At 43.2% G+C, this 23,186-nt stretch overlaps 2 protein-coding genes across 3 annotated transcripts; one reads left to right on the forward strand and one right to left on the reverse strand.

Annotated features, from left to right (window-relative positions):
* Window positions 1-282: 282 nt before the first annotated feature.
* Window positions 283-12,369, reverse strand: Kctd2 (potassium channel tetramerization domain containing 2). The gene is made up of 7 exons (XM_015504287.2): window positions 12,265-12,369; window positions 11,833-12,033; window positions 9,971-10,079; window positions 7,333-7,424; window positions 4,116-4,211; window positions 2,136-2,261; window positions 283-1,265 (listed from the first exon to the last, which is right to left on the reverse strand). Exons 1-7 carry the CDS (start codon window positions 12,367-12,369, stop codon window positions 1,236-1,238), a joined length of 759 nt encoding a protein of 252 aa, XP_015359773.1. The 3' UTR covers window positions 283-1,235.
* Window positions 12,130-17,347, forward strand: Atp5pd (ATP synthase peripheral stalk subunit d). Of its 2 annotated transcripts, none has more exons than XM_015504213.2 (6): window positions 12,130-12,233; window positions 14,053-14,183; window positions 14,455-14,551; window positions 15,464-15,535; window positions 16,976-17,038; window positions 17,147-17,347. In XM_015504213.2, exons 2-6 carry the CDS (start codon window positions 14,062-14,064, stop codon window positions 17,276-17,278), a joined length of 486 nt encoding a protein of 161 aa, XP_015359699.1. In that variant the 5' UTR covers window positions 12,130-12,233; window positions 14,053-14,061; the 3' UTR covers window positions 17,279-17,347. The 2 variants fall into 2 exon arrangements, with proteins under 2 accessions (XP_015359699.1, XP_015359700.1); XM_015504214.2 differs by lacking the exon at window positions 12,130-12,233 and adding an exon at window positions 13,547-13,593.
* The last annotated feature ends 5,839 nt before the right edge of the window (window positions 17,348-23,186 follow it).

The following is a 23,186-nucleotide window of genomic DNA, read 5'->3' on the forward strand; positions in this document are numbered from 1 at the left end:
AAGGCTTCTCCAGCCCCTCTGCCTCCCCGACTACTCATGGACACTCGAATTACAAGTTGCAATTACAAGTTCTGTGGTCACATCCTAAAGAGGCCTCTGTGGCATGCTGGTCAGAAAAGCACTCTATTCTCACCAATGTGGCAGTCCCCAGGAAGGAGCAGTGATGGGGACAGAGACACAGGAAGTCTGCAGACTGCCCACCAAAGTGCACACACTGCTGGGGATGGTGTGGAGTCACTACAGTGCTGTGGGGCAGGTTTGCCAAGGTTAGACGACACCAAGGAGAGACAAAATATCGCACGTTTGGTCAGGGCATTTTCAAGACACAAATCACAGAAACAACACTTTTAGGTACGACATGACACATTTGGTAACTTCAAAACAGATAGTCTTCCCCACCCCAAGCCATCAAAGGATCCTCAAAGTCCTTTATCTTTGGTCCAGATTAAAAAGCCAGGGAAGATGGGGTCAATGGGTCTAAGAGGAGGCTGCAGAAGCAGCCATACCAACCACTGGCACTCCCCTGACTTGGTGCAGGATGCCACCTGCCTCAAACCTCTTCCTGAGGAGAGGCTGGTCACACTGAGCCCAGCTGCTGGAGACTAATCAGACAAAGCCACTTGTGGGAAAGCAGGAACCGCCACCCTCCCAAGGCAGAGGACACCCCAGCGTCTCCTGCCTGAGAGGCTCTGCTCACGAGAATGTGGGTCCTCTGGTGATTCCATCCTGTGTCAGAACCTCAATTTGACACACTGAAGCTAGAACCCTCTGCATCTGCTACAAATCTTGGAGGGTGCCCAGCAGGGGGAAAGAGTGGCACACGCAGGTGAGACCAGGGCACGGCTTGGGACAGTCCTCCTTTGTCTGCTCCAACTTCCCTGATGGCTAGGCTGTTTCCAAGGAGCTAGGCCTTCCTCCTTCTTCCTTCCTCCAGATCCCCAAAGGCTCCATTTGGAGACCCAGCATGCTGCTGTTGTAAAGATCTGTCACAACACTGGCTATAAGAACAAAAGCAGGTTCTGAAAAGGGGATCTGCAGCCAGAGGTGCGTCTGTCTGGAGTCCCAAGGGTGGGTGGGGTTCCTTTGGTTTTAACCAGGACACTTCTTCACTGGGGCAGGCTCAGCTTTGCTTTGCAGTAGCTCGGTTATCATACAGGTGTAGACTTAACTGCATGGAGCTGTTTTGCTGAATTGCCCTCTTGTCTTTCCGGATTCTGAAATTTTGGATTCTCAGCTTACATCCGAGATCCTCTCTCCTGAAGAATCTGAAAGTGGAAGATGGGGGAAAAGGTTGAGGTGCTGAGGAGATGACAAAGGGAAGGAAAGACCCACAGAAGCCTGGGTGTGTAGCTCAGTGGTCAAGCATGTGCTTATTAGTACGCACAGGCCCTGGGTTCAAACCCCAGCACTAAAAATAAATAATTAAAAATTTAAACCAGTGTATATGATCTGATTACAGTGAAATTAAGTTATAATTTACAATAAAAATGATTTAAAAAAGAAAAAAGGAAAGACCCAACCTGCATCCATTGGACCCTGTGGGCAGACATGGTGGTAAGGCAGACACTAAGCCTTGAGTACCCTGGGACACTTGCTGAACACAGTTGGTCCTGAGTTTCTGTGCCACTGGACCAGTCTTCCCAAGCTAAGAAAATGGTTCAAGCTCCTCTCACCCTGTAGTTTAGAAGTGCATGCGAGTGTGTGTGTGTGTGTGTGTGTGTGGTGTGCATGCATGTTTGTGGAGCACAGTGGAAGCAAAGAAGGTTGCAGTGTACAACAGATTTCTAGGAATGTAAGGGAGGGAAAGGTATGAAGAGACCTTTGTCCTTGAGTTGGGGGGAAGAAGGACTGATACTGAGTTCTGAGATCTCTCCACAGAGTAATCAGTGCAATAAAACGTTGCTTTTTCACTGACTTGTCAAAGGCCAAAGAAACCTCTTCAGGTTCATATTTTCTAACTGAAAACCCCTGCCGTGGCTCCCTAAACCGTGATTAAAATTCAGCCGACAAAAGAGCCCAAAGAGGGAAGTGAGTGCAAAGCTGCTGCAGGAGGGGGAGGCGGGGAGGAGCAGCAGCCAGGCTACGGCAGAGGGCTGGGCCAAACCAGCACACAACCTGGACAAGCCGCTTCTTACCTTCGCCTTTTCACTTGGCTCTATGACGATGCCATTGGTAGAATTATTTAGTTCTCTGGAGACAACACAGAGGAATTCTGCCTGGTCCTCATTTCCATAGTTATAGGAAGATCCAATGCTGATCAGCTGGCAAAAGAAGATGGTGACCAAACAGGCAGTGATGTGAAGATAGTCAAGTGCACCTGTCATACCCTTCCCCGACTGGATTTTGTGGTTTTATTTCTCAAGGACAAAGAACCCTCTGACACTACTGAAGTCCTGGGGGTTAACTGCACCAGGACATCATCAAGTAGGCTTCCCCAGAAGAGAAGTCTGAATTCTATCACTGTTCCCTCACCCTAGCACTTGAAATCCTCCTAAAGGCAAACACAATCACTGTCTGTCAAACATGAGGTGAAGAAGAACGTTTCTGTGAATGAAAATGAACACTTGCTTCAGTCAAAACACAGACTATCGATTTGTAAGTAGTAGTAGTCCTAGACAGGAGGTGGAGGTGCAGAATCACTGAACAGCTCCCCAAAGGTGCACACTGCTGATACTTTAACCCTTTGGAGAAATGAATTCAGTGCCTATTCCTAAATCAGAAATACACATTCAGAGGGAGGAGCTGAGCCCAGGGTGAGGTCATCCTCACAAGTGCACACGGCCACAAGATGGGAACTCCTTGCTGTCTGTCTGGGGTGGGGGCACTTCAGTTCCATGTTCAGCTTCCTCTCTAGATCATAGAAGCAAGAACAGATTGTCCCTCCACAGGGCATTAACAAGATGAGGAAGCAACATAAATTATCTATTGGTTTCACAAAAAACACTCATATTTATAATTTGTTAAAAAAAATACAGGGGCTGGGGATATAGCTCAGTTGGTAGAGTGCCTTGTATGCACAAGGCCCTGGGTTCAATCCCCAGTACCTCAAACAAACAAACAAACAAACAAACAAAAAAACATCAGCTTGGCTTAAGACTCTGTATCAGAGCAAATATAGAGAGGGTGGAGGGATAGTCAACCATGCACAGCATTTTGCCATCCACACCTGAGCAAAAGCCAGGCCCACTGGTCCTGCAGGGGGAGACAAGGGTGAGGAGCGTCCCAGCACTGGGTCTGAAGCCAGAGGCAGCTCTGCGTTTGATCTAGAACTGGGTAAGTTAACACAGATTCTAACTTTTATTTTACAAGGTCAGCTTACAGTGACAGCTCAGGTGGCTTCTTCAACTCTACAAAAAAATATATTCCCTCTGTTCACCCTCAGCCTTCCTGTGTTTTGAAGACAATCGAAGAATTAAACAATTCTGCCATCTAATGGAAGAAAACAGTAAAACTTGACTCTCAGTAGTTTTGCTCTGATACTCAGACCTGAGCACAAAGCTGAAAGAAACAGAGCAAAGAGAAGCATGGGCCACAACTAAGCTACACTGGTCAGTGCATCTGATCCCCTCACAGCCACCTGCTCACCAAGCACTTATGGGAGAAGATAGGCTTGCTGTTGAACCACCTTCTTTAGGGACTCATCACAGAGCACTTTATTTTTTAAACACTTATTTTTTAGTTGTAGTTGAACAATATCTTTATTTTAACGTGGTGCTGAGGATCGAACCCAGGGCCTCACACATGGTAGGCAAACACTCTACTGCTGAGCCACAACCCCAGCCCAACAGAGCACTTTTGAAAGGAATCTCTCTGAGGGAAGAAAAACCAAAGGGAATCTCTTTGAAGCCTAGAAAAGCTTGCTGGCTCTGTTGGAAATTGTCAAATTCAAACTCTGGATGTGAAGCTGGGAGATGTGGCTCTCTCCTCTCAACCCTCCCCAACCCATCACATTATAAGCAAGTAATGGGCACCAAGTAACTCTCTCTTCCCACATTTTGGAATGGATCTCACCGGGCCTTACCCATTTCCCAGGGATAGCAATTGGTTGGACAGCAATTGAGGAGTTTGGCCCACTGGGTTGAGGTACCAGGATAGCTGTTCTTTGAGAAACATACCTGTTCAAATTTCCAGCCGTCAGACATGGTGGAGACCATCTGTGTGAGCTCTTCCTCTTGGCACTGCAGGACCCTGTACACATGCTTCACGGGGCCCTGCAAAAAGCAGGCAGACTGAGCACGGCAGCATAGTGGGCAGCTGCTTGGTGAGGCCTGCAAAGGCTCTTGACCACCCATCATCCCACGACCACAGCATTGGGTTCTCAATGAAAACTCACCCAAGGAAAGAAGGGAAAAAGGGACCAAGAACATCAATCAGTGGGTGAACTAGTTCTAACTTGGGAGGGTGAATTATGAGAACAACCATGATAACAAACTTTAGATTGCATCCATTTCCACAATAACTCTGCATGAGAAAGTCATACTTTTTTTTTCCCCATCTGAAGTGGCTTAAACTGATGTGTATGCTAAAAATATAACAGCATATTTTGGTTTATTCAGACTGATGTAAGTGATTATAAGAGTAATATATTAATAATATAAATATTTGATTTTTGTCTTAAATTTCTGGCAGAGCTCCCCAAACCCTTGGAACCTCCTATATAGTAAAAGTCTTTGGGGGTTAGGGGTGTGGCTCAGTGTAGAGCTCCTGCTTAGCATGCCTGAGGTCCTGGATTCAAACCCCAGCACTGTATAACAAAAACAAAAATGAAACACTACAAAGAGCATTGCATAACTATCATTGACCAAGGTATTAAAAATTTCCTCCCATATAAAGTATATGACAAATCTGCTAAGGATTTCAATTGGCTCTATCCATATACCTGGAAACAATCAGGTATGTGTGTATGCATTTGTGTGCATGCTGGGAATCGAACCCAGGGCCTTACACATGCTAGGCAATTGCTCTACCACTGAGCTATACCCCCAGCCCTTTTTATATTTTGAGACAAACTTTAAGATCAAGCTAAATTGCTCAGGTTGTCCTTGAACTTGTGATCCTCTGCCGCAGTCTGGCTGTGGCCCTCAACAATCCTCCTGTCTCAGCCTCCAGAGACGTAGAGATTACAGGCATGTACCACCATGCCCAGCCATTCCCTAGTTCTTTATATTTTTTTGTTTTGAGATAGGATCTTACTAAATTGCTGAAGCTGGCCTCAAACTTATGATCCTCCTATCTCAGCCTCTCAAGCTGCTGGAATTATAGGAGTGTGCACCCAACTGGCCAGATGATTTGTATTACAAAAATATTGAGCATCACCAAAGATCTGTGATATTAGCACAGTTACCCAAGTCCCAAGTATTTAATATGGCATTATAGTGCCTCTGTTTTTCCTCCTCCAAAGTAAATCATGGGTGCTCCAAAAAGTACCAAGATTAATCACCTACAAAAATAACACTAATGACAGCAAAGCATTTAGAATGGTAGCAGCCACTAAACAAGCTAAGAGGCCACAAGAGAAAAGGTGGGTTAGAATCCCCACATCTTGGACTTGGCTGAATGCCTGCCACGTGTGACGTGAGGGACTACAGACAAATTAAAGGAGGTAATGTTTGGAAATCCATACACAGCCAACTTCATCTGAGAACCATGTGCACAAAGGCAAAAGAGGGTGTCTTTGAACAACATCAAATCCATTTCTCAGAGTTTCACTAAATAAAAAGAAGAGATGGAAAGATTAACATCAAAAAGATCTTGACAGTCCCAGAACAAAAAAGCTTCCAACTGGGTATAAATCTACAAGCCTTTAGGATCTAGGGGACTAATTAACTTAGTTGCTGTCATCAAACAGAAATCTTATAATGCTCTCAAGGAATTAGTTTATGGTAAAGAACAGAGAATGTTCAGACACCATGATTTGAAAACATTCAATATGTAGTTCATATGGTACCATCAACATTTCTACTAAGAAATCAAGTATTTTTTAGAATGTGGAAAAATAAGGATAAAACTAATTTCCAAAAATGTCTAAGCTATTAAATATCTATGGTAGTAAAAGATACCAGACGTGTACAATGGCAAAGGGACTGGTGACACCAGATTGTGTCTCACATGAACATCAGCAAACCAACTACGAATTCACCTTTGAACATTAACAAGGAACATTTTAGCAGTCGACCAGATGAGTCTTCTTTCTACCTTTGCAAATAGCCAGCGATAAAGGGGATGAGAGATTTATTTCATTTCTGGGTCACTCCTGCCAGCTTTCATCCAGATATTCCATTTAGAGCCAGAAAATGTTGATACATGAAATCTGACGCAGAAAGAGCAGAGTGCTATTAAAGAGAAACCGACTGCCTTCTTTTTTAACAGCAGACAAGTCCTAGGCTGCAACAGATTAAATAAAACATCCACCACCAGTAGCTGATGGGATAAGAGGCAATCGTGCTACAAAGCAGATGGCTGTGGTGGAAAAAAACTCAGCCCCGTTTCTGCAACTCTGCAGTTGTTCTTTCTTAAACAAAAGAAAGGGAGGGTCTGTTTCTCCTGCTAGACTTGGGGTCAAGGACCTTCTGTTACACACAGAATCCAAAAGACCTAATAGATCCTGAGTGGCCATACAGACATATGATGAATGACATGAGAAATAACAAGTTAAGTATGCTCTATTATCTCCCCTTCCCTCAAACTTGTGGGAAATTCTGCTTCATTTGTTACCATATTTACTGAGTAAATACAAAGATCCAGACATCTTAATAAAAAGAGAGGCTTGAGGGCTGGGGTTGTGGCTCAGTGGTAGAGCACTTGCCTAGTATGTGAGAAGCACTGGGTTCAATCCTCAGCACCACATAAGTATAAATAAATAAAATAAATGTCTATCAATAAAACATTAAAAAAAAAAAAAAGAGAGAGAGAGAAGCTTGAGTACATTTTCTTGGAAGCATGAGTCATAGCTGATTTCAAGGGACTTGCAGGGGCTAGATGTGACATGCTTACAGGCCAGCAGGTAGAAGCAAGAGCTTGTTTAGGCTTTATGTTCAAAGTGATGGACCTTAGGTCAGAGAGAGCAAGCAGGCTTTGGACCTAAAATGGCCTTGGCCATATGGCGAGCAGTGACATTTTCTTCTCAAGGGACATGGCTGTTCTGTTTTATTATTCATTCTTTTTGTGCTGAACAACCCTGGCCAAGTAGGCACCATCTGCATAGCAGACGGACAGTGTTCTATACAGACTCCAGCTCTGAGGGAAAAGCCATCCTTTTCAAGTCATAGCCAGACACTCAGACACAGAGAGCCACTGGGGACACTTTCCCCTTAACAGTTCAAAACACCTTACTTGTGAAGTTCTGTTCTCGTTGTCTCGTATCCTTTCCTTAACCAGCCGCACGAGAGAGGCAATGTTGTAAAACTCTGCTTCCTCCAGCACACCTAGAACAAGGACCAGACTGGTCAGGAATATTTGAGCTCACCAGGAAAACAGCAACTAGAGGCTTGCCAAAAACTGCATTTGTCATATATAAATTCAGTCTCTCTCCTTCAGCTTTGGAAATATCTCTTTGATGTTTAGGGTATACCCACAAACTTTTCCCCAACCAAGTCAAGTACCAGGGACTGCTTTGCTCACTGTTTCACCCCCACTGTTTATGTTTGGCCCCTGCCCATTAGCTACAGGATACCTTCCATATGTCACTTAATTCCTGGAACTAGTCACATTGGCCACCTCCTGAGCTTGCAATTTTTACCCAGTTTTCCCTTAAAAGGACTGGCAGATAGATGTGTATAACCCTATGTGTATTGAATTTAATGGGATGCTTATTATTTTGAATAATATAAAAGGCAATCATTGAAAAACTCTCATGCGAAACAAAATCAAAGGCCTTAGAAAGGAAAACTATCAGATGTGTGATCCTGTACCAGGAAAAAAAAATTGCTATAATGGCCATTATTAGAACAGTTGGTAAAAATGAAATATAAACTGCAGATAGAAGTATTTATCTACATTAAATTTCCTAAGTTTCAAAGTAGGGTTATATGAGAATATCCCTTGTTCTTGGGAAAAACGCACAGAAATATTCAGGGGTAAAGTTTGCAATCAGAAATTTAGAACTATGGGAGGAGAGGAGAAAGAAGAGAAGATGAAAAGAAGAGAGGGGGAGAATGAATGTTAGCATAAATATAACAAGAAATGTTAAAAATCAGTGAATGTAGCCAGCATTGGTGGTGCAGCCTATAATCCCAGAGACCCAGGAGGCTAAGGTAGGGGGATTGCAAATTCCAGATCAGCCTGGGCAACTTACTGAGACCCTGTTTTAAAATCAAAAATAAAAAGGGCTGGGCTGGGATTGTGGCTCAGCGGTAGAGCGCTTGCCTAGCACGGGCAGGACCCAGGTTCGATTCTCAGCACCACATAAAAAAAAAAAAAGGCACTGTGTTGTGTCCATCTACAAAAAAGATTCATATTTTTTTTTCTCTCTCTTTCTCTCAAAAAAAAAAAAAGAATTATAAAAAAAATAATATAAATAAATAAAAAGGGCTGGGGATATAGCTCAGTGGTAGAGTGCCCCTGGGTTCAATCTCCAGCACAGGGGGTATAGGGAGTGCGGATTGGTGAACCTGGGTAAAAAGAGTTTTTTGTACTATTCTTGCCCTTTTTGTAAGTTCAAAATTATTTCAAAAGAGTGTTGCGGTTTTTTTTTTCTTTTTTTAATTAAAGACATTAGAAAATGTTAATTAGGAGATGGTAATTGTTGAAGTTGGATGGGTACATGGCAGGTACATGGAATTTAATGTTTTTTTTTAGTTATACATGGACACAATACCTTTATTTATTTATTTTTATGTGGTGCTAAGGAATGAACCCAGTGCTTCACATATGCCAGATGAGCTCTCTACCACTGAGCCACAACCCCAGCCCAATATACTATTCTACTTCTTCTTCTTCTTCTTCTTATTGTTTGGTTTTTTGGTACCCAGGGTTGAACCCAGAGGTGCTTTTTATCTTATTTTATTTTTTAAATTGTAAGACGGGTTTCGCCAAATAGCTTAGAGCCTTGCTAAATTGCTGAGACTGGCCTTGAATTTGGATCCTTCTGCCTCACCTGGAGTTCCTGGGATTACAGGCTTATGCCACCAAGCCCAGCCTCATTATTTTTGTATGACTTTGAAATGTTTTTCAAAGAAGGACACTTAAAAAAACCCCAAAAAACCCCAGAATGTTTCCAAATCTCCCCCTATAAGAGAGCAACTCCTCTTTTTATTGCCTGAAATAGAACTGTTTTGCCATCACCTCATTAATGAGTATAGCCATTACAAGCTTTCTTACTCAGAGCTCCAGCTCCGACATCAGAGCGCCCTGGATTTAGAAAAGGAACCTAAACTTCAGTTGAATGCCTCCAGTGAGACCAAGCCAAGCCTTTGAGAAAGAGAGCTAGACCCACTTACAGTCTAAATGCTCTACAAATCAAAAAGATGAGGCAACCAATAACATACCTAACAATGAACTGGAGAATGAATTAGGTCAGCCTCAAAAATTTACAGGGAAGCATGAGATCAGAGTTTGAAAATAAAAAAAAATGAGGCCAAACCTTTATTATTTTTTTACAGCAGCAAGTTCAAACTAAAATTGAAAATATGAATAATTGAATGTTAGAGATGTGGTGCTTCAGGCTATGGACATTCACTTCTAGCTCATAAGTAAATGTAAAAAAGGACTGTGACAATTCTGCAGGCTCAAAAAAAATTCCTGAAGCTATCTGCAAAGCTGATAGCTAACTGAGAAAGCTGAACAAAGCCCTATGGGGCTTCCTTCAACAAGATTCTCTTAAACAAGACTAGGCAACTGGAGGCTTCCTGCTCACTTTCATAAACCTGTACACCTGTATATGAGCCCAACAAAAACCTCAAACAAAACTCAAGTCTCTAACAGCCTTCACTGACCTGAATTTTGAAAAATTCAGTGTAAACAGAGCTCTTACCTTCTTCTGCCAACTCCTTGGTAATGATGAGTTTCCCATGGCGGAGGTAGTTTAGGATAGGACCAAAGTAAGTGGGGTCTCTGTCAATCAGATAGGCTCCTGTTTCATCCTGCCAACCAAGCACAAGGATATCACTGGAACTTTCAGTAACATTTTTAAATTGAGAGGGCTCCTTCTCTTTGTCAGTGCTCTAAGACAATTCAGTTCTTCAGCTAAAAAAAAAAAAAAAAATGTAGCAAGGAGCTGGGGTTGTGGGTTCAGCAGTAGAGCTCTTGCCTAGCACATGACAGGCCCTGGGTTCGATCCTTAGCACCACATAAAAATAAATAAAATTGTATTGTATTGTGTTTAGTAGTTGTATTGTGTCATACAACTACTAAAAAATAAATATAAAAAAATTTAACGAGGACAAATTTTGCTAGACATTTGCTTATTACAAACTATTGGCAAGTAGGCTGGCTTCGTGCATCTTGTGTTTTAAGATCATTTCAGGTCAGGTGTCAGAGATGCACAGTCATAGCCATCATCTAGGTGTTTATTTACTGGTTTGAACTTCTACAATCTTTGCTTGGACAATTACCAACATTCTTCAGTGGTATATTATTTAAAAAGGAGGAAGAAAATGCTAAGGCTGCATGATTTAAATCTTTGTTTGAGATGGACAGTCTTATTCTCCATTGCTCCCAATGCACATTCCTGATTCTAAGAAAACCTCTGCTCAGCTGGCCACACTCCTGAGCTCCAGGCCAACACCAGTGGGAGTCTCTGCATTGCCAGCCGTAATCTCACACACCCAGAGATCTGTGCCCAGAGGAAGCATGGTATTGCCAGGACTTGGCTCCAAGCAGCTTTAATCCTACTCATCTTTACAGTAAAAGGAACAAGATGAAACTGGTTTATACTGCCATAAGGAAGACTCAGGGTATATAAAAATAATTCCACATAAACAAGAGTTTTGGAATTTTTTTTAAAGTTAGGGCAGGATGGGTTTCCATCAACCTGAGATTTATTAGGAAATGAAATGAAAAATGAAACAAATGAACGTTTACGCAATCCCAATTTTGTTACAAGTTAACTGGCTGAGTGCTGTGTAGGATATAAAGTGATATAAGTTATTGTCAGTGGCTCTAAGTTGGGAATTAAAGATGAATCTGTAAAAGTTAAAAACATTGATTCAAACAGTTCAAACTGGAAAAGGAAGTGTCTCATAACCTCTCAACCCTTTGGTTAGCAGCCATGCATCTTTGTCTAGCAGTATTTCTGGGTCTTCATTTTTACTGTCTTAACCGAGTCAACCTTGATTTGCACTGGATCTCAGGGACCTAAACAGCAACTGTAACCAGGTACAAGTTCTGGGACCAGGACTTTAGGAAAACAGAGTAATATAACAAGAGGGACTTCCTGGAGCGATGGAAGCCATTGTCAGGCCCAGGCTTTAACCCGGCTTGGCACGGGGGTCCGGCACGAAGTGTGGGAGAGCTACAGAGCTCCCTTCGCTTGCCCTGACCCAATTCTGGACGTATTTGGCATCAGCAGTGAGGGGAGGAAAGGCAGCCAGGGAAAAACTCGAGAGGCTGGGAGGACAGGGAAGCTGGTGTGGAGCCGGCTTTTGGGTGCGGGTGGGCAGCGTGGGGAAGCGCTGCTGAGAACCAAGGGCGGGGTCGCAGAGAACCGGGGTGTGCCTGAGGATGCGGGAATGGCGCGTCCTCCTGAGGCCCCGGGTGGCCCAGGGGGCGGGAAGGGGGAAGGGGCCCCGGTCTGAGCGCCCTGCCTGTGAGGAGCCTGCGCGGGCAGGACTGGGGAGACCGACTGGAAGCCAGGGAGTCCACAGGCCCGGGGGCGCGCCCGAGGGCGGGGCGCACCTTGTCCGAGTCCAGCTCCGGGTCCTCCTGGCAGCAGAGGCGGCAGAGGAAAGACTTGGGCTCCCGGCCTAGAGTCTGCCTGGTGGTCACGAAGTAGGTGCCGCCCACGTTCAGCCGGACCCAGCGGGCCGCGCCGCCGCCCCCTGCCCGCTCGGGCGGTCCNGGCGGGGGTGGGGCAGGGGGAGAGGGACCGGAGTGCCCCTAACTAGCGGGGACCCTGGCGGCGCAGGCGCCGCGCCCGCCCCCGGGGGCGGGACTTCCTAAACCAGCTCCGTCTCTATTGGCTGACATGTGAAGTGAGGACCGCCCCTTTGTCTTTGGGATTGGATGAGGGGAGGTCTTCCGGTGACCCACTTCCGTTACTTGCTGTTGAGGACTACGCTCTCCTGGGGTCGGTGAAGGTGAGTGGGGTTCGGGGCGTTAAGTGCGAACCCCGCAGAGTTCTTCTGCTTTGCGTCTTCCCGATCTCGCGTTTTCCTTGTTGCACCCCGCCGAGGACGCCGAGCTCCCGGGGTGTAGCTGCGCTTTGCCCCGCATTCCCTTCTTCACTCCACCCAACGCGCGAGGTCGCGGGCCCTAGCTGTCACCCGGCCGCCGCTAGTGTAGGCGCTGCCACAAACTGTCTGGCACAGTCTTCTGCTCCCAGCGCGGCGATCTCGGTCTTGTGGTTGTGAGGCAGGGACACACTCTACAGAGTTAATGCTGAGGGACATTTAGCAGGCTGCGGGGCTGCGCCTTCCCCTGCATCTGGAGCGTTCCAGGATTCCAGTTTGTGCAGCGTTCAGGACTTCTAAGCTCCAGGGTTCATTTACCCGTTGAACGAGTATTCATTGAGCACTTCCTATAATTGTGACCTGTTCTAGGCGCTGGGGAGTAAGCTATAAACGAAAGGGGAAAAGCCCTTTTCATTTAACTCTATCTTCAGGTGCTTGGAAGAACCTCTGTAAAAACATTGATTGTCTGGCACCTTAGTTTCCTAACAGTCTTAACCCTAACCCTTATGGGAGGAGAAGGAAGAGAGGTGTTGTTTGTTTGTTTGTTTGTTTTGGTACCAGGTATTGGACCCGGTGGTACTTAGCTACAAGCCATCTCCCCAACCCTTTTTATATTTTGAGACAGGGTCTCTCTGATTTGCCTAGGGCCTCCTTAAATTGCTGAGGCTGTGAACTTCTGATCCTTCTCCCTCAGCCTCCCAAGCCAATGTGAATACAGGCATGCACCACCATGCCTGGAGAGTCAGGTGTTTTAACAACTTTCTTTTTAAGATCCTGAGGAAGCTTTCTTCACCTTTTTCGAATCCACTCCATAGCTTGTAGAGAACTTTGACTTTACAGACTTCTAATTTCTGACCCTGATCTTAATTTAATTGAATTAAGTTTTCCTGTATGGCCTTGGTGTAAGACAGCTGCAGCCAATTTTTATTTTCTCTCATATTCATCTCTGTATGGAATGCCTCTTAAAATGCAGGGCATGTAAGAGTGCAGTGGTGGATAATTAGATATTAATCAGAAGGGTGCAGGTCTATGACCAATCAGGTGGGGCATAAGATCATACTGCAAGATGATGTGCATCTTGATTGTTTTTTTTTGTTGGCAGTGGGGATTGAACTCAGGTTATGTGCAGGCTAAGTAAGTGTTCTACCACTGAGCTACATCCTTAGTGCCTTTAATTTTATTCTGAGACAGGGTCTCCTAAGTTGCCCAGGCTGATCTGGAACTTGTGGTCCTCCTGCCTCAGCCTCCTGAGTGACTGGGATTACAGGTGTGCACCCCTACTCCTGACTGGGAGCTGGGCTTTTAAGGATGAATAGGAGTTGGGGGAATACAGAAGGACAATCTAGTGGAAGAGAACACATTTATATGCTGGGTTGTATGGTTAATTTGAAAAAGTAAACCGCCCTTTCTTGATTTTATTAAAACTCATTCCTGGGGCTGGGGATGTGGCTCAAGCGGTAGCGCGCTCGCCTGGCGTGCGTGCGGCCCGTGTTCGATCCTCAGCACCACATACAAACAAAGATGTTGTGTCCGCCAAGAACTAAAAAAAATAAATAAATATTAAAAAAAAAAAAAAAAAACAAAAACTCATTCCTTTAATTGATAAAATAAACCCACCAAGCACTAAAAGGATGCTGATCTATTTTAAAAACTTGCATGTTTCTAAAATGCCCTTCTTCAGAGGATTCACTCCAGGATCACTGTTTTGATCTAACCTATCTTCCAGGATCCCAAGATGGCTGGGCGCAAACTTGCTCTAAAAACCATTGACTGGGTAGCTTTTGGGGAGATCATTCCCCGAAACCAGAAGGCTATTGCTAACTCCCTGAAGTCCTGGAATGAGACCCTCTCCTCCAGGTCAGTATGTTCCTGAGAGGGAACCCCCTACTTTCCACTGAATCTAGAAACAATGTTTTGGGATTGCATATGAATTTTTGATACTCTTCAAACAAAAGAATAAAGAAATCCATGCATTTTCCAAATGAAAGTATTTTGGGGCATCATTGTGATGACAAAAGAGAAAAGTTGATGACACCCTATACCACAGGAGTAAAGAATAGGGAAATTACTGTGTGAATATTCTGTTTCTCATGGAACAAACCTGACTTTTGCATTTGCATGTGAGCAGGTTGGCTACTCTGCCTGAGAAACCACCAGCTATCGACTGGGCTTACTACAAGGCAAATGTTGCCAAGGCGGGCTTGGTGGATGACTTTGAAAAGAAGGTGAGACTTCAGATAACTAAAGCCCTGATCTTGTTAAGTGGCTTGTGAATGGGGAGTAGGAAGGTACATATACATATGGAAGATGACAGGGTAGATAAGGTAAATATGCCATATAACAGTAGGGGAAGAAGGGTGATGTTAGCACTCAGATCCCAAAGGAGTTTTAGGAAAGATGGGTGTGGCCAAAGCCCTTGCAGTGGTAGGATTTGAGAATTCAGGGTCTGTTCAGTCAAAGGAACACTATGGCCTTGCTGCCTGGAGCCAGACAACTGTTAGAGTTTCTTTCTAACTCTGCCTAAGTTCCATTTTAGCTTCCCGCTATCTCCTTTTGATACAGACCAACATCTTTTCTGCCCTTTTACTGTTTCCCTCCTTTTTCTCTGCTCTTTTTTATTATCCCTTAGAGCTGTAATTTCTTATTTATCTGTCCTCTCATGATATTTACACATTAAGTCTCAATATCCAAAGTTCATTTGCTTCTCCACTTGAGGGTAGTGTTAAGTGCTGGGCTATAACATCAAGCAGTCTTCTAAACACCATTTTTATCTCCATCATATATCATTACTTCTGCTGATAAGATCTCTGGGGTTTCGTGTCAAAGACAATTCAGGACTTCTTCAGAATGTGAGGCTATTTTTCTTGTTAAGTACAGCTGTCCTTTCCAGATGAGGAAACTGAAGTTCATTGTTATAAAGAAATATCCAAGGTCTTAATTCAGTCAGTGATGGAGCTGAGAAGATCCTTGAGCTCCTCTTCCCAGTAAAATATTCTCTCTACTACAACATCTGAAATGCATATTGGTTTCTTCTTGGGGTGGAGAATATGCTTTAATATGATCTTTAAGGAATAACTTTGAGCCCTTTCTTTGGGCTTCTGGGTATATTGCTGCCAACTCACTGTCCCTATTTATAGTTTAATGCCCTGAAGATTCCTTTGCCAGAGGATAAATATACTGCACAGGTGGATGCTGAAGAAAAGGAAGATGTGAGTAATCAATGTTCTTTATTCTAAGTTTCTTTTTTTTTTTTTCATTCATATGTGTGTGTGTGTATATATATATATATATATATATATATATATATATATATATATATTAGTTGGACACAATACCTTTATTTATTTATTTTTATGTAGTGCTGAGGATCAAACCCAGGGTCTCACACATGCTAGGCGAGTGCTTTACCACTGAGCCACAACCCCAGCCCTATTCTAAGTTTATTAACCCATTGTGCCCCAGCATCTCCTATATAGGACACATGTAAAAGTTTTGAGCTGGATTACTAGGACAGCTATATATTACTTAGCAGCTAGTAAAAGGTAGAACAAACTAAATTGAAAATTAAGGTGTTGCTGGGCATGGTGGTGCACACCTGTAATCCCAGTGGCTCTGGAGGCTGAGACAGGGGGATCATGAGTTCAAAGCCAGCCTCACCAAAAGCAAGGCACTAAACAACTCAGAGAGACCATGTCTCTAAATAAAATACAGAAAATAGGTCTGGGGATGTGGCTCAGTGGTTGAGTGCCCCTGAGTTCAATCTTTGATACCAAAAAAAAAAAAGTGTTAACAGTAATAAAAAGGAATGAACTGTTAATAAATACTACAACATGGATTAATATCAAAATAATTATGCCGAAAGGCAAGGGTGGTGGCACATGCCTGTAATCCCAATGACTGGGGAGGCTAGGACAGGAGGGCTGCAAGTTCAAGGGCAGCCTCAGCAACTTACTGAGGCCCTGTCTCAAAATACAAAAAGGACTGGCAATGAAGTGTAGTGGTAGAGTGTCCCTAACTAAGTTCAGTTCCTAGTGTCAAATAACAATAATTACTATGCTCAGTTAAAAAAGCAGCAAGAAAAAAATGCAAATACCATATGATTCTATTTGTGTAAATCTCTACTAATCTATAGTGACAGAAGGTACATCAATGATTGCCTAGGGATGGGAAGGAGAAGGGTAATACATATGCTCACTGTTTCGAGCATGGTGATGATTTCACAGGTAGATACCTACATCAAATGGTGCTCTTTAAATATGTGCACCTTATTATATGTCAGTTATACCTCAACAGAGCTGTCAAAGGCAAGGTATTGAAATTAGGTAGAAAAATTATCCAGGTGTTCAGATACATAACTGAAACATTGGGACCTGATGATTCCCCCAAAGAGAAGTCTGGCTTGGTGGTCAGGTGTCTTGTCCTGGCTATTCAGTGCCCAGCCCTTATGAAACAGGCCATACTAACCTGTTTTTGTACTTGGGCTGCTTTGTGGGTGTTAGCAAAAGCTGTAGTTTAGCTCTCAGTAGGCAGGCAGCAACATCTCCACAGGGCAGGAGAGCAAGAGCAGCCTGGGGACTTCCCATACTTTGGGAGCTTCAGGGTCAGGTTACAACCTGGTTTCACAACACAATCTGTTGATTCTCTTAAAGGTAAAAAGTTGTGCTGAGTTTGTGTCTCTCTCAAAGGCCAGGATTGAAGAATATGAGAAACAGGTAAGGATGAACCACAGGCTTTGTCTTTGGTATATTTTATATCTTTCTTAAATTCTTGTTTTGCATTTTGTAGCCCTATTTCCCCTAACACATTTCTGCTCTTTCCAGCTGGAGAAAATGAAGAACATTATTCCATTTGATCAGATGACCATTGAGGACTTAAATGAAGTCTTCCCAGAAACCAAATTAGACAAGAAGAAGTATCCCTATTGGCCTCACCAGCCCATTGAGAATTTATAAAACTTGAATCCAGGAGGAATCTCTGCCCTTGTATTACAAACTCTGCACATTAAAAATATTAATTATATAGTTCTGAGTGTGTCATCTTCTCTGTGTTTGAGATATTTAAACCTCCCTCTTAGGTGTGGAAAGGTGAGCCCAAATGTGTCAGGCCAGTCATCTAAATTCAAACTGTGTAGGAGTCAATTACTGAGGCCTTAGGGCTGCTAAAATTTTAACAAAGTGTGTTTCCCTGGGATATGATAGGGAGGAGTTGTCCACTGAGGCTCTGGAACTTCATCTTTGCTTTCAAACCACAAGAAGTGCCACCTTTGGCTTGTCTTCAGTAAATCAACAGCAGGTCCAAATTGCAGGTGTAACTGCAGGGACTGACTTCTGTGGTAACTTTTAGGCACAGAAGTGGTAGAAAAGGAAACTTTGTTACAACGTTAACTTGCAATTTTTGGTATTTGAAGTTAACTTTGAAAATTCTATTAACTGATAGAGATCCTCGGCAAAAAAAAATCCTATGAGGCTGAGGTAGGAGGACTCTTGAACACAGGTAGAAGCCAACATGGTGAGACCCTGTTGCAAAATAGATGAGGTAATGGAAAGAGTTGCCCTGTTGTCAAAGGACCTGTTATGCCTGCCACTTAATTGCTGATTGTAGACTTATTGTTTACTGTCCTGGGACTTTAGTTTTCTTATTTACAAACATCAAAATTAAATATCAGAAACCTTGTGACATTCTTGCAGATGCTGCAGATGGACTTCATTAGAGAAGAGCACCAACAGCTAACAGCTCTCTGGAAGTTTATGTCCAGTGTATGTGAGCAGAGGAGTCTGGTGCCACTCTCCTGATTTGTAGGGGTATTTGGGCAGGGTCTAGTCCACCTAGAGTTGCTTGTGTCATAGTCACACCCCTGCCTCCAGGCCTTTGAATCGCTCAGCTGGCACCCAGGCATCCAGCTGAAGATTTAGGGATTCAGACAACAGCCAAGTGAAAACATGGAGAAATTAAAGAAAGAAAAAATTTAGGGCATAGTTAAAAACTTGGTAATTAGAGAAAACACCCACGTGAGTGCTGTTGAGTATTGTAACATGAAGGGAGGTAAGCTGCTTTGAGGGAGCCCTTTGGAGGATTTCCTGTAACAGTGAACAACAGTGTTCAGACCCTCAAAGGCATCTGGGTGGGTAGGGGTCACTTTCATTTTTTCTCTTATGCCCTCTTAGGCTGACAGTTTTGCATTGCATATGCATTAATTTTTTTTTTTTTTTTTTGGTACTGGGGATTGATCCGGGGCCTTGTGCATGCAAGGCAAGCACTCTACCAACTGCACTGTATCCCGAGCCCCTAATTTTTTATGTTTTTGTTGCTGGGGATCAAACCTAAGACCCCATATATGGTATACTCATGCTCTGCCACTGAGCAATATTCCCGGCCCCTAATCTTACATTTGAAAAATAAGTCATTAGCAGAATAGGATTTGCTTTGCAAATCACTAGGGGAGGAAGTTTATATAGATAGAAAGACAGATACACACACACATATATACTATATATATAGCAAAGTTATATAGTTAAAAATGCATAATTATGACAACGAAAAATCATCAAAGACGGGGCTGAGGTTGTGGCTCAGTGGTAGAACACTTGCCTAGCATGTGTGAGGCACTGGGTTCAATCCCCAGCACCACATAAAAATAAAAACAAAGATATTGTGTCCATCTACAACTAAAAAATATTAAAAAAAAAAAAAAAGTCATCAAAGACACCCCACCCCCACCCCCATGGGAAGCAAAATTTGAGTTAGAGCAACCCAAAATGCAAGTACAAGCTGTCCATCTTTGGGTAGGTTGAGTAGTTATTGGGGAAACTGATTCACTACTCTAAAACTGGCGTTGAAGCTGGGCATAATGGTGCACGCCTGTTATCCCAACGATTGGGAAGGCTGAGACAGGAGAGTTGAAAGTTCAAAGCCAGTCTCAGCAACTTAGCAGGCCCTAAGCAACTCAGTGAGACCCTGTTTCTAAGTAAAATACAAAATAGGGCTGGGGATGTGGCTCATGGTTGAGTACTCATGAGTTCAATCCCCAATATCCAAAAACAAACTGGCATTGAAGGGAAAAAAAAAAATTAAGCCTTTATCCTTCCTCAAGCAACTGTATTTCAGGGTATACAAATAGCTCAAAGTGATGAAGAAAAGCTCTTTACAAAGTATTCTAGCCAATAAATGTGGAAAAAGATTATATTGGAAGAAGATTATTTTGAAATCACTAATGTAATAGGTTATTCAGGCAGATTCTATCAGTGGATGAAACCACTATGTGAAAGGTTGATTGGTAACTTGGCAATGACAGATCAGGTTGTCACCTCCTAAGACCAAAAAGATGAACAGGCATTGTGTGTCTTTCCCACAAGCTGTTAAATACACAGCATCCTTTGAAAAAATTTTTGCCAAAAATTGCATTTGAATTTATTGAAGTCTTTAAAACTAACTTCCAGTTTAGAAATAGCTGAGAGTGAAACAGATAAATAACACCATGAAGATATGAAGAGAGCTGGGCATAGTGGTGCACGCCTGCAATCCCAGTGGCTCAGGAGGCTGAGGCAGGAGGATGGTGAGTTCAAAGTCAGCCTCAGCAACTTAGCGAGGCCCTAAGCAACTCAGTGAAACCCTGTCTCTCAATAAAACACAGAATAAAGGGGGCGGGGGGGGGGGGGCTCGGGATTTGGCTCAGTGGTTAAGCACCCCTGGAACAACAACAACAAAAAAGTAAATCTAAAATGGGAGGCATTCTGTAGGAAACTTTTTGTTTTCCATAAGTCGGTGGTGTCTGGAAGGGAAGGCAGCATTAGGTTAAAAGAATTGAGAAGACTAACGTCAAAATGCTTGTCAGCCTCACTTGGACCCTCATTTGTACCAATTAACTGTTAGAAGGTATCTTTGAGACAATGGGAGCCATTTGAATACGGCCTGGGTATTAAAGCATACCAAGGAATCACAATTATTTTTGTGAGTACAATAACGGCGTTGTGGTGGTGGAGGAGTAGAATGTTTGCCAGGCAGGCAAAAGGCCCTGGGTTCCATCTCCAGCACTGCAAAAATAAACACATGCTCACACTGTGGTTTTCCAAGGGAACACCCATGTTGGCATATGTGGGGATGAACTGAAATGATGTCTGGGGTTTGCTTTAAAATACTCTAGAAAAAGAACAGAAAAGAGAGAGAAAAGGGAATAAGTGCAAGATAATCTTGATAACGGATGAGTCCGGGTGATGGGGATGGGAAGATTCATTTACTGTTATACTTTTGTGTATATCTGAATACTTTTACAATAAGCAGTTTGTAAAGGAGGGACAAAAATGTGGAGTCATCACTATCTAGCAAAGTTGAATTCAAGACAAAAACATGTGAGACCCTTTCTTAAAATAAAATAATAATAATAATAATAATAATAATAATAATAATAATAATAAAAGCTATGAGGATATAGTATGTATGCTGGTAGAGCACTCCTGGGTTCAGAAACTGGAAAGCCCCAGAACTGGAAAGCAAATTTAATTTTTCAAATGGTATTCAATAATAAAGGAAGGCATTTACTGAAAGAAACTGTTAGAAACTTTTAAGTAGTGAAAAAATAGCATTAAATATATATAAAGCTGAAAAGAGTTAAAAAGAAATTGCTGAAGCATCTGTTGTAATGATTTTAGCATGACATATTTGCAAAACAAACGAGATTACAGCAGACTGTTATAAAAGGGAGAATCTAACAGCTCATTTACTAGACTTTATATCATTCAAACAGGATAACTATGGGAATTGATAATATGAGATGAAGAAGCCTCAAGTTTTGAAAAAAATCACAAATTATAGGTAATATTAACTGATCCCAGTGCAAATATTACAGAAAATCAATAATTAATAGCCACAGAATGAAAGACAGTAACAAAACAATTTTAAAAACTCAGGCCCTTAGAAATTAAACTTTTCTCTCCTAAACCATGAATCAATGAGAAATCAAGTTTGTAACTACAGAATGTTTGTAAAATAAAAATACAAACATTTCATATGAAAACAATGAACAAATTCATGATATGTCATTAAATAAAAACTTTATTTTGATTATAGAAAAATACTTAAAACTTATCTACTTAAAACCACCCACTGGCTTCCTACTGTCACAGGACTAAGTATGGCCCCCCCCACCATCTCTGCCCAGCGAAGATTCTTGGGCCTCCTCTGCGCTACTGTTGGTCCACCAGCCACGGCAAGTTGTAATCACACCTCCCACTCCCCCTATAACACCAGGCATTGGTAATTCCTGCTCATGCTAGAATATTAGAAAGAACTTGAGGGTTCCAGAACATTCCTTGTGAGTACTAGTACTATGATTTGTATTTCCCAGGGCCTAGCACTACGCTCTGCTTTTAGAAGAACCTTAATATTTGCCATAGCTCAGTGGCACACTGCTTGCCCAGCTTGTGCTAGGTGCTGGGTTCCATTCCCTAATTCAGCACCCCCCTCCCTCAAAAAAACTCATTACTTATCTTATGAAGCATCATTTACTATGAGAAAATGGGGTTTCAGCCCCTGAAGGAGTCATCTGAAGGTGACAGGGTTGTGACACTTTCCGCTGTCCTCTGCACAGCAGCCTCTCCTTTTCATGTGCCTAATTCCTCCCCATAATTTAGAGCTGGACAAAATGGGCTCTCTACCTCTGAGCTACATCCACAGCCCCTTTTATTTATTTTATTGGTTTTCAGTTTTTTCCTGTGTTTGTTTTTGGTGCATTATAATTATACATAATGCCAGAGATTCATTGTCCTTTTTATTTGATTTAGTTTTGGTGCTGGGGATTGTCACTAAGTTGCTGAGGCTGGTCTGGAACCTTTGATTTTCCTGCCTCAGCCTCTGGAGTCGTTGAGATTACAAGCCTATGCCACAGAGACTGGCTTTAATGCTTTGAAAGAGTGCTCACTTAGTTGCCCAGGCTGGCTCACACTTGTGATCCTCCAGCCTCAAGTTCTTTGGTAGCTGGGACCACAGACCTGTGCTACCAAGACCATCACCTCTTTACTTTGAAATTATCTGGTTTAAAGGAGGAGGAGAAGGAGGAAGAAGAAGAGATGATGATGAAGGTGATGATGATGTACCAGGGATGAACCCAGGAGCGCTTAACCACGGAACCACATTCCTATTCCTTTAAAACATTTTTTTTTCTTTTTAATTTTGAAACGGGGTCTCGCTAAATTAATTACTTTGCTAAACTGCTGAGGCTGGCTTTGGACTTTGGATCCTCCTCCAGAGCCCCTGGGATTACAGGCGTGCAACACCACTCCCAGCATGGAAGATGGTTTGGGGGTAACTACATCCAAAGCTCAGCCAAGAAGTAGTGGCTACTCTAGTTAAGGATAGGACGTGCTGCTGTCATCAAATGGCAAGCTTGGAAGCCACAGGTAGTTTAAACTGGCATCCACCGAACTTTGGTGACCCCTTTGGGGTGGAGAGAACAGGAAGAATTCTGGATGGCCCTGGTGAAGGGAGCACGTAGTGTGAAGTGTCCCACCTGGAAAGGGCACATCTCTGGCCTTTCACAAAGGGAACGCACCTGTTCAGATAACAAGCAGACCTTCTGTGCACAGCCAGAGACATGAAAAGTCGTGCTCTATGTGTGCACTACGTGAAATGCATCTGCTGCCAGGTATAACTGATTAGATTTAAAAAACAAAGCCCACCTCTGCCGGCTCCCTGACCCCCTGGGCCGAAGCGACGTGCAGGAAACGCCATTTGGCCTTCTGACAGCAGATTGGTCTCTCCTACTCCGCCCCCAACGCCTTCCTCCCCTCCCCCGCGTCGCTCGTCCCGTAGCCGCGTCGCCGGGGTGCTCTCGGGGCTCCGGGTGTCGCAGGCGCCGACCCTGCGCCG

This window comes from Marmota marmota, unplaced genomic scaffold (assembly GCF_001458135.2).
Source record: "Marmota marmota marmota unplaced genomic scaffold, marMar, whole genome shotgun sequence".
NCBI lineage: Eukaryota > Metazoa > Chordata > Mammalia > Rodentia > Sciuridae > Marmota > Marmota marmota.

Bases quoted from the DNA above. Each gene is read 5' to 3' on its own strand.
- Atp5pd (XM_015504213.2), top strand. From the start codon at position 14,062: ATGGCTGGGCGCAAACTTGCTCTAAAAACCATTGACTGGGTAGCTTTT. The intron at 14,184-14,454 runs GTCAGTATGTTC...GCATGTGAGCAG, and splicing joins AATGAGACCCTCTCCTCCAG to GTTGGCTACTCTGCCTGAGA. The intron at 15,536-16,975 runs GTGAGTAATCAA...ATTCTCTTAAAG, and splicing joins ATGCTGAAGAAAAGGAAGAT to GTAAAAAGTTGTGCTGAGTT.